General features: G+C 46.7%; 2 protein-coding genes across 2 annotated transcripts; both read right to left on the reverse strand.

Moving 5' to 3' along the window:
• Positions 1–228: 228 nt before the first annotated feature.
• Positions 229–12,521, reverse strand: LOC144601091 (uncharacterized). The gene is made up of 2 exons (XM_078413026.1): positions 12,476–12,521; positions 229–2,711 (listed from the first exon to the last, which is right to left on the reverse strand). Exons 1-2 carry the CDS (start codon positions 12,477–12,479, stop codon positions 934–936), a joined length of 1,782 nt encoding a protein of 593 aa, XP_078269152.1. The 5' UTR covers positions 12,480–12,521; the 3' UTR covers positions 229–933.
• LOC144601101 (uncharacterized) lies at positions 11,268–14,652 on the reverse strand. The gene is made up of 2 exons (XM_078413040.1): positions 14,596–14,652; positions 11,268–13,925 (listed from the first exon to the last, which is right to left on the reverse strand). The coding sequence occupies exon 2, from the start codon at positions 13,801–13,803 to the stop codon at positions 12,541–12,543; it is 1,263 nt and encodes a 420-aa protein (XP_078269166.1). The 5' UTR covers positions 13,804–13,925; positions 14,596–14,652; the 3' UTR covers positions 11,268–12,540.
• Between the last annotated feature and the right edge of the window lie 56 nt (positions 14,653–14,708).

Raw genomic sequence — 14,708 nt, forward strand, 5'->3', positions numbered from 1 at the left:
TTATGAACCAATAACCGTTTTACTCTCCCAGAATAAGCAGGTAAAAGACTAACAAGAACATTCCAAAGGAGTCAAGAGGAGATAGACTGGCAGTGACCAGATGCGCCAAAAGGCCGACCTAGGTATATTGTATACAGAGAGAGTCACAGAGGTTTTACAACAAAACTTTAATTGTGACATATCGAAGATATTGATGTTCAGTCCAGTTATATGATGTGCTAGCAACATAAGAACAAACCCCAAATGTACCTCAAATTAGCCCTGGTTCTGTTGATCATCAGGATTGACCAGTGTCACAAAAAATGCAGTCACCTATGAACTTGCGAGAGAAGTTAAACGAACTGAAATCTTATTTAAACCTTCTCTGAGTGTGAACGAGCTGGTGTCCCATTACCTCAGTGAACCCCTTCCCACACACTAAACTGGTGAATGCCCTCTCCCTGATCTGAATTCTATGGTGGGTCACCAGGTTAGATTTACCAGTGAAACCCGACCCTCCGCTGGGAGAGGCTCATGTTTTCCACACAGCATGAACTCGCTGTTGGGTCTTCAGCTGAGCAAGTTGTGTGAATCTCCCCTCGCACTACAAGCAGATGAGTGGCCTCTCCCCAGTGGGAATTCTCTGGTGTGCCATTAACGCAGATGATTGAGTGAATTGTCAGTCAAACTCCACCCAAGCTCAAACGCCCAAACGTGCCCAGTGAACAGTATTCAGTCCTCAATGTGATGAGCAGCAGCAGACACCGCAGACACTTGTGGACTTGCAACCAGATTCAGCAACTGTGAACAGAGCTTAGTTAAACAGCAAGCAGATTCAGCAACTGCGATGGTTAACCCCCCAGTGTGAACTCACCCATGGGTCACTAGGTTGGGAAACTGAGTGAAACCCTTCCCAACCACAAAACAGGTGAACGGCCTCTACTCAGTGTGAATTTACTGGTTGCTCACTAGGTCATCAGTATTGACCTGCCCACAATTGGGAGAGGCAAATGGTTTCCCCACAGCGTGAATTCGCAGGTGGGTCTTCAGCTGGAAAGACTGAATGAATCCCTTCCCACACTCAGAGCAGGTGAACGGTCTCTCCCCGGTGTGAATTCTCTGATGCCTATGTAGCCCAGATAATTGAGTAAATCCCTTTCCACACTCAGAGCAGGTGTACGGCCTCTCCCCGGTGTGAATTCTCTGATGACTCTGTAATGCAGCTAAGTGAGTACACTCCTTCCCACACACAGAACAAATGGACAACCTCTCCCCAGTGTGAATTCTCTGATGTCTCTGTAATGCAGCTAGGTTAGTATACCCTTTCCCACACACAGAACAAATGAACGGCCTCTCCCCAGTGTGAATTCGCTGGTGTACTTGTAGCCCGTGTAATGTCCAAAACCCCTTGTCACACACAGAACAAGTGAACGGCTTCGCCCCAGTGTGAATCTGCTGGTGTGACTGTAGGTGATTTGGCTGCGTAAATCCCTTCCCACACTCAGAGCAGATGAACGGCCTCTCTCCAGTGTGAATCCGCTGGTGTAACAGTAGGCGAGATGACTCCATAAATCCCTTCCCACACTCAGAGCAGGTGAACGGCCTCTCTCCAGTGTGAATCCGCTGGTGTGACTGGAGGTGAGATGACTGCATAAATGTCTTCCCACACTCAGAGCAGGTGAATGGCCTCTCTCCAGTGTGTATCCGCTGGTGTAACAGTAGGCGAGATGACTGCATAAATCCCTTCCCACACTCAGAGCAGGTGAACGGCCTCTCTCCAGTGTGTATCCGCTGGTGTAACAGTAGGCGAGATGACTGCATAAATGTCTTCCCACACTCAGAGCAGGTGAACGGCCTCTCTCCAGTGTGAATCCACTGGTGTGACTGGAGGTGAGATGACTGCATAAATGTCTTCCCACACTCAGAGCAGGTGAATGGCCTCTCTCCAGTGTGTATCTGCTGGTGTAACTGTAGGTGAGATGATTGCATATATCCCTTCCCACACACAGAGCAGGAGAACGGCCTCTCCCCGCCGGGTATCTGCTGGTGTCTCCGTAGCCCAGATAGGTCAATAAATCCCTTCCCACACTCAGAACAGGTGAATGGCCTCTCTCCAGTGTGAATCCGCTGGTGTAACTGTAGGTGAGATGACTGCACAAATCCTTTCCCACACTCAGAGCAGAAGAACGGTTTCTCCCCGGTGTGAATTTGATAGTGTGTCCTGAGATGTGCCAATCGAACAAATCCCTTCCCACACTCAGAACACGTGAACGGCCTCTCCCCAGTGTGAATCCGCTGGTGTGACTGTAGGTGAGATTTCTGCATAAATTCCTTCCCACACTCAGAGCAGGTGAACGGCTTCACCCCTGTGTGAATTCTCTGGTGTGTCTTCAGGTTGCAGGCCCGAGAGAATCCCTTCCCACAATCGGGACAGGGAAATAGTTTCTCTTCAGCGTGAACTTGCTGTTGGTGTCTCTTCAGGTTGTTTGCTTGAGTGAATCCCTTCCCACAATCGGGGCAGGGAAATGGTTTCTCCACAGCGTGATCTTGCTGGTGGGAAGATTGAGTGAATCCCAGCTCACTCTCAGAGCTGGTGAATAATGTCTCCATGCTGTGGAATCTATGGTGCCTCGTTGGCTCTGCTGATCCAGTGAATCCCTCCCATGTGTTCAGGTGCTGGTTAACTGAAGGCGTTTGAGATTCCCGAGCATCAATCCTCTGCTTTTTCTGTCCTGTAAAAAGAGGTTTACACTAAATTAACAGGCAAAGATCAGTGGTTCAGACAATGTAATTTTAGCCTCCATGGTGAGCTGTGACATCAAACCTTGTTAGCGAGGCTGAAAGCAAACCCTCAAGGAGAAGGAAATACAAGAACCGTAAAATTTTGTGGCTTTAACAGTGACAGAGGAACTCATTTCACAATAAATTAGTTCAGAACTTGTCGAAGGCTCTTGGGTTCCAGTGGAAATTACACCTACCAACCACAGTCCTGAGAGATGGCAGAAAGAGTAAATAGAGAGATAGAAGCTACTTTGGCCAAAGTATGCCAACAAAATAGTTTGTTGTGGCCAGATGCCATGCCGATAGTGATGTATGCCCTGTATCAGAAAAAGAGAAACACGGACCTAACACCCCACGAGAATTTGACGGAGCAACCGATGACAACAGGAATCCGAAACCCGATGACTCCTGGGAAGGTAGCTCTGATTTGGAATGATGAAAAATCCTTAAGATATGCTCAAGCCATGTGTGAAACAGTTGGTAAAATCTATGGGAAAGTTAAGCAGGCACAGGTCCCTCCGGCAGAAGGAAATATGCACCCTTTTAAACCAGGAGACCAGGTTTATGTGCGAGCAATGAACAAAGATTGTTTCTCTCCTGGATGGAAAGGACCATATTTGGTGCTGCTAACAGCACGGACAGCGGTAAAAGTAAAAGAAAAACCCTATTGGGGACATGCCACCAGCATCACTCAGACAGAACCCTCGAGGATAAGGAAACACAAGAACCGTAAAATTTTGTGGTGATCATAAAAGTATCAAAATGTAGACATATTCCTTATAAACTATCTTTGTAGTATTAAACACTAATGAATATACTAACATTATATGGAATCAGAGAGGATATGAGGGTGAAGTGAGGCATCTAGATAGTCACAAGAAACAGGAAGAAAATAGAAGTTGGAGTATGAAATTCAACAATCAACTTTCACACAGAACACTGTGCACTCGCAACTGAAGAAAAACAAGCTTCCTTATCTGATTAGAATGTTGGGTTTGTGCCCATATCCGTACGCACGTTGAAGGACATGTCCCTTTGTGAGCTCAAGAACGAGTTCCAACCAAAATTATAATCGGACACGTATGCCTCCATATATGCAACTGATTAATTAGAGAAAATATTAAAATCCTTTCTTACTATAAGTGTTGATCAATAAGGAGGGAACTGTGGAAGAAATATTAATATCCCTCCTTACTTCATTTTGATTTGGAATTGAACAAGGTAACAAAAGGGTGCTCGGATGTGACAATTGGCATCTCTCGTTGACCAGGTGCAGAAGAGGTTCGTGGGAATCAGCAAAGTAAGATTAGACGTATTACCTCTTGTCTGGGATGCTAAATGTAAACATGAAATAGTGGAGGAGATAAGGAAGCTTGTTTACACTTCCTGAGAAGTTACAGTAGACCACGCACGCCCCATACCACGAGTGGCATAGAAATGTTACTGGAAACAGGGGGCTTTTGATTGGCTCTGAGAGGGGATGGTGGTGTGGGCTGCCTAAAAGGTGAGGTGGAATAATGTCAAGATGCCCTTGTATTGTGTTTGACTTGTATTAACCATCTGTTGTTGAATAAAAGATTAACATAAACAAAAAGTATGTTATGATTACTGAAATAATTGGTACCCATGTAGTTGATAGAATATTTTTGTCGAGTAGTATCTAACAAAATGTAAAAGTTGTTTTCTGCACAGTATAACTGTTGGCTAATTCTGCTGTGAAGTCAGAGAACTGGTGGGCAGTTTACTGCCATCTCTCCATGATATCATGCAATACAATCTCGAAGCAAATCTATGAAGTCTCCTCTTTTCATTTTCCATTAATTTCCCTCTAAATTAATTTCCTCCACAAGTGCACATTGTCAGATTTTATTAAAGGGTATTTTGTATACAGTTTGGTTGCACCATGTCGAAATTACAGCTGTCTTTTTACATAGTCACCCCATTTCAGGGCACCATAATGTTTGGGACACATGGCTTCACAGACATTTTCAACCGGTACCCGCAAACCTGCACTGCCCCTGCCCCTGCCTGCTTCAAGGTCTCCACTATTGTCCCTGTACCTAAAAAGACAAGGATCAAGGCCTGTCGCACTGACCTCTGTAGTCATGAAGACCGTTGAAAGACTTGTGCTGGCCCAGCTGAAAAACATCACAAACCCCCTGTTGGACCCCCTGCAGTTTGCATACAGGGCCAATAGATTAGTGGATGACGCAGTCAACCTAGGCCTGCACTACATCCTCCAGCACCTCAACCGCAAGGGGACCTATGCCAGGATTCTGTTTGTGGACTTTAGCTCTGCATTTAACACCATTGTGCCAGAGCTACTACACTCCAAACACTCCCAGTTGACTGTGCCTGAACCCCTCTGTCAATGGGTCATCAACTGCCTGACAAACAGGAAGGAGCACGTGAGGCTGGGAAAGCACATCTCGGACCCACAGACCCTCAGCATAGGAGCACCGCAAGGCTGCGTACTCTCTCTACACCAACGACTGCACCTCCACAGACTCCTCTGTAAAGCTCCTCATGTTTGCGGATGACACAACCCTGATTGGACTGATCCAGAATGGGGAGGAATCTGCCCACAAAACGGGAAGTGGCACAGCTGGCATCCTGGTGCCATCGCAATAATCTGGAGCTCAATGCTCTTTAGACAGTGGAACTAATTGTAGATTATCGAAGAGCTGCCCCACTCACCATCAACAACACCTGAACGAGTCTGAAGAAGGGTCTCGACCCGAAACGTCACCTATTCCTTCTCTCCTGAGATGCTGCCTGACCTGCTGAGTTACTCCAGCATTTTGTGAATAAATACCTTCGATTTGTACCAGCATCTGCAGTTATTTTGTTATATCAACAACAGCATAGTCACATCTGTGGAGTCATTTAAGTTCCTTGGAACCATCATCTCCAGGGACCTTAAATGGGAGACCACCATCAACTCCACAGTCAAAAAGGCCCAACACAGGATGTACTTCCTGCGGCACCTGAGAAAACACAATCTGCCACAGGCAATGATGGTCCAATTCTATACTGCTATAATTGAGTCCATCCTCACCTTCTCCATCATGGTCTGGTTTGGTTCAGCCACCAAGCACGACATCTGGATGTTAAATCAAGTTCTTTACCTTCAGTCTGAATAATCACACGTAATACTGGGTGAGCACATCAGATTTATTCCACCATGGGGTTCTTCCCGTGAGGATCTCCAGACACAATACTAGTGTCTGAAGAGATCTCAACTCAGGGGAGGGGAAGAACAACTTCTCCACGATTGTTTACTTTTTATACAGAAAAAGAGAGGTGTGACAAAAAGAAATCAAGGACCAATTACAAATCTAATACAAATTTGCAGATGATACTAAGTTGGGGGGTAGTGTGAATTGTGAGGAAGATGCAATAAGGCTGCAGGGTGACTTGGAAAGGTTGTGTGAGTGGGCGGATACATGGCAGATGCAGTTTAATGTAGGTAAGTGTGAGGTTATTCACTTTGGAAGTAAGAATAGAAAGGCAGATTATTATCTGAATGGTGTCAAGTTAGGAGGAGGGGGAGTTCAACGAGATCTGGGTGTCCTAGTGCATCAGTCAATGAAAGGAAGCATGCAGGTTCAGCAGGCAGTGAAGAAAGCCAATGGAATGTTGGCCTTCGTAACAAGAGGAGTTGAGTATAGGAGCAAAGAGGTCCTTCTACAGTTGTACCGGGCCCTGGTGAGACCGCACCTGGAGTACTGTGTGCAGTTTTGGTCTCCAAATTTGAGGAAGGATATTCTTGCTATGGAGGGCGTGCAGCGTAGGTTCACTAGGTTAATTCCCGGAATGGCGGGACTGTCGTATGTTGAAAGGCTGGAGCGATTGGGCTTGTATACACTGGAATTTAGAAGGATGAGGGGGGATCTTATTGAAACATATAAGATAATTAGGGGATTGGACACATTAGAGGCAGATAACATGTTCCCAATGTTGGGGGAGTCCAGAACAAGGGGCCACAGTTTGAGAATAAGGGGTAGGCCATTTAGAACGGAGATGAGGAAGAACTTTTTCAGTCAGAGGGTGGTGAAGGTGTGGAATTCTCTGCCTCAGAAGGCAGTGGAGGCCAGTTCGTTGGATGCTTTCAAGAGAGAGCTGGATAGAGCTCTTAAGGATAGCGGAGTGAGGGGGTATGGGGAGAAGGCAGGAACGGGGTACTGATTGAGAGTGATCAGCCATGATCGCATTGAATGGCGGTGCTGGCTCGAAGGGCTGAATGGCCTACTCCTGCACCTATTGTCTATTGTCTATAATTCCCATGGTTACAGAGAAAACAAAATCATTGATACAGGTCACATGCTCAGAAACCAAACCATTAATATAAGTCACATGCTTTTGGGGAAACGCATCAATTTACCTAGAGTGGATTCAAAACTTTTCCTACTTTCACACGCACCCATATAAGGAGTTGTTATTAAGAGCAATCTCGCAGCTGCATGACCTTGCTTACTGTTTCAATACACAGCACTCACACAGTCAGACAGAATAGTGGGAGAGGACAAGAGCCCCTATTCTGTATACTCCTTATCATTCGTAAAGGGACAAACACATTCTGTTCCCAAGGATAACATTTCTGCCACAAGCATCCATCTTACTGCTTTCCACTGAAAATAAGCATTCATTTTATATTAGCTAAAACAACAAAAGAAACCATCTCAACTACAACAAAATATCAATATCTCTAATTGACTATATCAACTAATAGCATAGATTCTCATGGAGGCTGCAATGGATTGTTCGATCAGCTGAGAAGGTTGTTGCAACCTTCCCCCCATTGGCTCGCTCTCCCCAGGAACGCTGGATCAGATCCCAGCCTCAGTACGGGATACTGAGTTGGATGATCAGCCATGATCATATTGATTGGCGGTGCAGGCTCGAAGGGCCGAATGGCCTACTCCTGCACCTATTTCCTATGTTTCTATGACGAACTGCAACTGCAACCTTCCCCCCATTGACGAACTGTACACTGCAATGGCCAGGAAGCAAGCGGGAAAGATCATCTCTGACCCCTCTCATTCTGGCCACAAACTCTTTGAAGCACTTCCCTCTCGAAGGCGACTCCGGACTGTCAAAGCAGCCACAGCCAGACATAAAAATAGTTGTTTTTTTCACGAGTGGTAGTTCTCCTCAATAACCAAAGTCTGTAGTTTCTTTTTTGCTCTGGATTATTTTCACCGACATGTTTAGACCGTACTTTTGTATCCTTATTGTTTTGATGTGTTTATGCTTTATTCTTAATTGTTAACTGTATGTTTGTGTTGTCATTTGTGAGCGGAACACCAAGGAACATTCCTTGTACATGCACATACTTGGCCAATCAACTTATTCATTCATTCATTCATTCATTCATTTCTAATTGCTCCGATGTGTTTAATTATCTCCTTAATGCAGGTAAAAGAAAGTTCTCAGCACCTAGTCTTTCCATCACCTTTGGAAACCTTTATTGCTGTTTATCAACATGAGGACCAGAATTGTGCCAATGAAAGTTAAAAAAGCCATTATGAGACTGAGAAACAAGAATAAAACTGTTAGAGACATCAGCCAAACCTTAGGCTTACCAAAATCAACTGTTTAGATCACCATTAAGAAGAAAGGGAGCACTCATGAGCTTACTAATCGCAAAGGGACTGGCAGGCCAAGGAAGACCTCCACAGCTGATTACAAAAGAATTCTCACTATAATAAAGAAAATTCCCCAAACATCTGTCCGACAGATCAGAAACACTCTTCAGGAGTCAGGTGGGAATTTGTCAATGACCACTGTCCGCAGATGACATCATAAACAGAAATACAGAGGCTACACTGCAAGATGCAAACCACTGGTTAGCCGCAAAAATACACGGCCAGGTTAGTTTGCCAAGAAGTACTTAAAAGAGCAACCAGTTATGGAAAAAGGTCTTGTGGACAGAAAAGATGAAGATTAACTTATATCAGAGTGATGGCAAGAGCAAAGTATGGAGGAGAGAAGGAACTGCCCGAGATCCAAAGCATACCACCTCATCTGTGAAACACAGTGGCGGGGGTGTTATGGCTTGGGCATGTATGGCTGCTGAAGGTACTGGCTCACTTATCTTCATTGATGATACAACTGCTGATGGTAGTAGCATAATGAACTCTGAAGTGTATAGACACATCCTATCTGCTCAAGTTCAAATAAATGCCTCAAAACACGTTGGCCGGCAGTTCATTCTGCAGCAAGACAATGATCCCAAACATACTGCTAAAGCAACAAAGGAGTTTTTCAAAGCTAAAAAATGGCCAATTCTTGAGTGGCCAAGTCAATCATCTGACCTGCACCCAATTGAGCATGCCTTTTATATACTGGAGAGAAAACTGAAGGGGACTGGCCCCCAAAACAAGCATAAGCTAAAGATGGCTGCCATACAGGCCTGGCAGAGCATCACCAGAGAAGACACCCAGCAACTGGTGATGTCCATGAATCACAGACTTCAAGCAGTCATTGCATGCAAAGGATATGCAACAAAATACAAAACATGACTACTTTCATTTACATGGCATTGCTGTATTCCAAACATTATGGTGCACTGAAATGCAGGGACTATGTATAAACACTGCTGTAATTGCCATTCGACATTACAGGTAGATGATCGGGCTCTGCTTTTAAAAAAAAGACACATACTGCTGGAGTATCGCAGCTGATCAGGCAGCATCTCCTGGTTGCCAAACACTTCAACTAGGCTTCCTCCATAACCCAGCGGTATGAATATTGATTTCTGTAACATCAAGTAACCCCTGCATTCCCTCTCTCTCCATCCCTCCCCCACCTTAGTCGTACTCGTTTTATTGTCGCCCTGTTTAAATCCTGTCTGTATGCTCATTGTCACCCATCACACATCTAACAATGGCATCTTGTGTGCCCCACGTTTCCTTGATTATCGTTCCATTCATTTTTCCCAAGTACCGTCTATATCTCTAGCTCCTTTCCCCTGACTCTGAGTCTGAAGACGTTTCTCGACCAGGAATGTTACCTATTTGTTTTCTCCAGATGCTCAGGTGTGGGAAAATTGGGCCAAAGGGCCTGTTCCCACACTGTCACTCGATGACTTCATGCTGCCCCACCCTCTGAGTTACTCCAGGTTATTTTGTCTATCTCTGGAGAACATGGAGAGGTGACCTTTCGAGTCAGGACTCCTTTTGTTAACCAGCACCCGCAGTTTCTTGCATCTACTGATCAGACTCCTTGGTGGGCAGGAGGGACCCATGCTTGTGTTTCCAAACACGCTCAGCGATGCAGCAGCAAAGCGCTGGTGTGTTATCCATGGCCGCCTTTTACCCACAATGCCACGCGAGCCAGAAACAAGTCTATCCATCATGGTGCAATCGATGCGCATGCGCCGACAGCACCTTCACTGACCGGAGGGAGAGGGTAAAGGACCGGCACCGTCCCCCCATCAGAATCAGTCCCAACTCGAAAAATGCTCCCCGACCCACTGAGTTGCGTTGATCTTTCGAATAAACTTGCATCTGCACTTCCTTTGTATTATATTTATTATATCAAATCCCGGTGGCGCAGCGGTAGAGCTACTGCCTTCCAGCGGTAGAGTTGCTACCTTACACCGCATTCAGCGCCGGAGACTCGGGTTCGAACCCGACCAAGGGTTTCTTTCGACGTATCACATCAAAGACGTACAGGTTTGTAGGTTAATTGGCTTGGTGTAAATGTACATAAACTGTCCCTCGTGTGTGTAGGGTCGTGTTAACGTGCGGGGATCTTTCGAGTCGCGGCCCTTTTTTTAATGACCGGCTGCGTTACTCCAGCGCTTTGTGTCCTTTTTTGTGAAGCCGCATCCGCAGTTCCCTGTGTCTACTGACCAGACTATCTAGGGGGCAGGGAATCCATGTTTGCGCTTCCAAACGCGCTCTGCGGATCGGAAGTAACTCTCCGGTGTGTTACCCATGGCCGCACCGTCCCCGAGGGCCGCACCGATTCTCCCCACAGCCGGGGGCCGCTCCTCAGGCCGGGCCTCGGTGCTGACTAACCCCGCACCCTGGCTCCCCGCTCCTACCTGCCGCCGATCCTCCGGAGTCTTTTGTCCGCGTACCGCATGCGCGTCACTTCCCGGGCTCTCTGCGCCTGCGCGCTTGGTATCGCCTGCAACATAGGGCGAGTTCAGGGGCACGGAGGTTTCTGGGTAAAGAGGGCGCCATGGACATGACCTGAAATCATGGACAGATCGGTTTTGTTCTTGTATGTGGAGAACAGCGATTCCTCGCAACCGTTGTGGTCGTTTACCTGTGAACATCATTACATTTACAAGTTCGAAATTCAGACTTATGAACCAATAACCATTTTACCATCCCGGAATAAACAGAATTCCAAAGAAGTCAACAGAGGAGAAGGAATGGCAGTGACCAGATGCGCCAAAAGGCCCAACTAGGTATATTGTTTGCGGAGAGTCACAGAGATTTTACAACAAAACTTTATTTGCCACATATCCAAGATATTAGATTCCAGCCCTGTAATGGCAACTTCAGTCCTTTTCCAATAAAGTCCCTTCCGATTGCCTCACTTCATAGAGTAGGAGTAGGAGTGAACGATCTTGACACAGATACCCAACAGAGAGATCCTAAAGACTTTTCAGTGTCATTCGTTGTTTATTGAAGTAGTCATGCAAACAGATCTGTGTCTCTCCAAACCTTTCTCTTGTCGCAGGTCTGGTAAGAACTGTATCTCGCCACACTCCCTGTGTCTGCCCCTCCCGTTTCAGCATATCCAGTTACACTCCTAATTCTGGCTCCTCCCAGCCCATTATGCCCATATATGTATTCATCTCACAACAACCCCCAAGTGTCCAAAAATAATGCAGCAAGATACAAAATAATATAATATGCTAAAACAGCTAGCAGAAACACAAATGCCCCCATAAGCCTGGTTATATGAAGTGCTAACAAAAGCGGAGTCAGGGGATATGGGGAGAAGGCAGGAACGGGGTACTGATTGTGAATGAACAGCCATGATCACATTGAATGGCGGTGCCGGCTCGAAGGGCCAAATGGCCTACTCCTGCATTATTGTCTATCGTCTAAGAACAAACCCCAAATGTACACCAAATTAGCCCCGGTTGTGATAAACATCACTCTTAACTAGACTCACAAAAATGCAGTTGCTTTTAGTCTTGCGAGAGATGTTAAACACCAAACCAAAATCTAATTTAAACCTTCTCCGAGTGTGAATGAGCTGGTGTGCCATTACCTCAGTGAAACACTTCTGACACACTAAACAGGTGAATGCCCTCTCCCTGATGTAAATTCTCTGGTGGGTCACCAAGTTAGATTTACAAGTGAAACCCGAACCTCAACAGGGAGAGGCAAATGTTTTTTGCACAGCATGAACTCGCTGTTGAGTCTTCAGCTGAGCAAGTTGTGTGAACCTCTTCTCACACTAAGAGCAGATGAGCGGCCTCTCCCCAGTGCGAATTCTCTGGTGAGCCAGTAACGCACATGACCGAGTGACTTCTCAGGCAAACTCCACCCAAACGTAAACCTCCAACCGTGCCCAGTGAACAGTATTCAGTCCTAGATGGGATGAGCAGCAGCTGACACCGCAGACTCCAACACCAGCAGATACTTGCGAACTTGCAACCAGATTCAGCAACTGTGAACAGAGCTTATTTAAACAGCAAACGGATTCAGCAACTGCTATGGTTAACCCCCCAGTGTGAACTCACTCATGGGTCATTTGGTTGGAAGACTGAGTGAAATCCTTTCCACACACAGAATAGGTGAACGGCCTCTACTCAGTGTGAATTCTCTGATGTCTCTGTAATCCAGCTAAATTAGCATACCCCTTCCCACACACAGAACAAATGAAAGGCCTCTCCCCAGTGTGAATTCGCTGGTGTACTTGTAGCCCGTATAATTTGCCAAACCCCTTGTCACACACAGAACAAGTGAACGGCTTCTCTCCAGTGTGAATCTGCTGGTGTGACTGTAGGTGAGATAGCTGAATAAATGCCTTCCCACACTCAGAGCAGGTGAACGGCCTCTCTCCAGTGTGGATCCGCTGGTGTGACTGTAGGCTAGATGACTGCATAAATCCCTTCCCACACTCAGAGCAGGTGAAAGGCCTCTCTCCAGTGTGAATCCGATGGTGTAACTGTAGGTGAGATGACTGCATAAATCCCTTCCCACACTCCGGGCAGGTGAACGGCCTCTCTCCAGTGTGAATCCGCTGGTGTAACTGGAGGTGAGATGACTGCATAAATCGCTGCCCACACTCAGAGCAAGTGAACGGCCTCTTCCCGCCGTGCTTCTGCTGGTGTCTCTGCAGCGCCAATGCGTCAAAAAGGAGCTTCCCACACTTAGAGCAGGGGAATGGCCTCTCTCCAGCGTGAATCCGCTGGTGTGACCGTAGCTGAGATTTCTGCATAAATCCCTTCCCACACTCAGAGCAGGTGAACGGGTTCTCCCCTGTGTGAATTCTCTGGTGTCTCTTCAGGTTGCAGGCCTGAGAGAATCCCTTCCCACAATTGAGACAGTGAAATAGTTTCTCTTCAGCGTGAAATTGCTGTTGGTGTCTCTTCAGGTTGCAGGCCTGAGAGAATCCCTTCCCACAATCGGGACAGGGAATTGGTGTCACGTTAGCGTGAACGTGCTGTTGGTGTGTCTTCAGGGCGTTTGCTTGAGTGAATCCCTTCCCACACTCAGAGCAGATGAATGGCTTCTCCCCGGTGTGAATTCTCTGGTGTGACTGTAGTGTAGATAATGCAGTAAATCCCTTCCCACACGCAGAGCAGGTGAATGGCTTCTCCCCTGTGTGAATTCTCTGGTGTGTCTTCAGGCTGTATGCCTGAGAGAATCCCTTCCCACAATCGGGACATGCAAATGGTTTCTCTCCAGCGTGAACATGCTGTTGGTGTCTCTTCAGGTTACTTGCTTGAGTGAATCTCTTCCCACAATCGGGACAGGGAAATGGTTTCTCCACAGCGTGATCTTGCTGCTGGGAAGATTGAGTGAATCCCAGCTCACTCTCAGAGCTGGTGAATAATGTCTCCATGCTGCGGGATTTATGGTGCCTCGTCGGCTCAGCTGACACAGTGAATCCCTCCCATGCGTTCAGGTGCTGGTTAACTGAAGCAGTTTGAAATTCCCGAGCATCAATCCTGTCCTAGGCCTAACCTGTAAAAAAAGGTTTAGACTAAATTAACAGACAAAGATCAGTTTTTCTGACGAGGTAATTGTAGTCTCCATGATGAGTTGTGACATCAAACCGTGACAGCGAGGTTGAAAGTAAACCGGCCAAGTTCTGAAATAATTCAGCGGATCAGGCAGCATCTCTCGGGAACGTGTATAGGTGATACTTTGATTCAGGGCCCTTCTTCTGATCGGATGCGTTACGATTACACGATGTGAATATTGTTGTAAACTCTGAAGGGCCCCAACACGAAACATGCTCCCAGACCCACTGAGGTGCGTTGATCTTTGGAATAAACTTGTATCTGCCCTTCCTTTATATTGTATGTATTATATCATATGTATTATATCAAATCGCGGTGGCGCAACGGTAGAGCTACTCCCTTACAGCGGGAGAGTTGCTACCTTACACCACTTGCAGCGCCGGAGCCTCGGGTTGCACCCCGACTAAGGGTTTCTTCCCACAGATCAAAGACGTACAGGTTTGTAGGTTAATTGGCTTGGTGTAAATGTACAAAAACTGTCCCAATTGTGTTTGTGTCGGATAGTGTTAACGTGCGGGGATCTTTCGAGTCGGGGCCCTTTTTTCTGACCGGCTGCGTTACTCCAGGCCGGGCCTCGGTGCTGACTGATCCTACCCGCTCCCGGCTCCTACCTGCCGCCGATCCTCCGGAGTCTTTTGTGTGCGGACCGTATGCGCGCCTTGCCCGCACCACTTCCGGTGCTCTCCGCGCTTGGTATCGCCCGCAACATAGGGCGAGTTCTGGG

Source organism: Rhinoraja longicauda, chromosome 16, assembly GCF_053455715.1.
Source record: "Rhinoraja longicauda isolate Sanriku21f chromosome 16, sRhiLon1.1, whole genome shotgun sequence".
Taxonomy (NCBI): domain Eukaryota; kingdom Metazoa; phylum Chordata; class Chondrichthyes; order Rajiformes; family Arhynchobatidae; genus Rhinoraja; species Rhinoraja longicauda.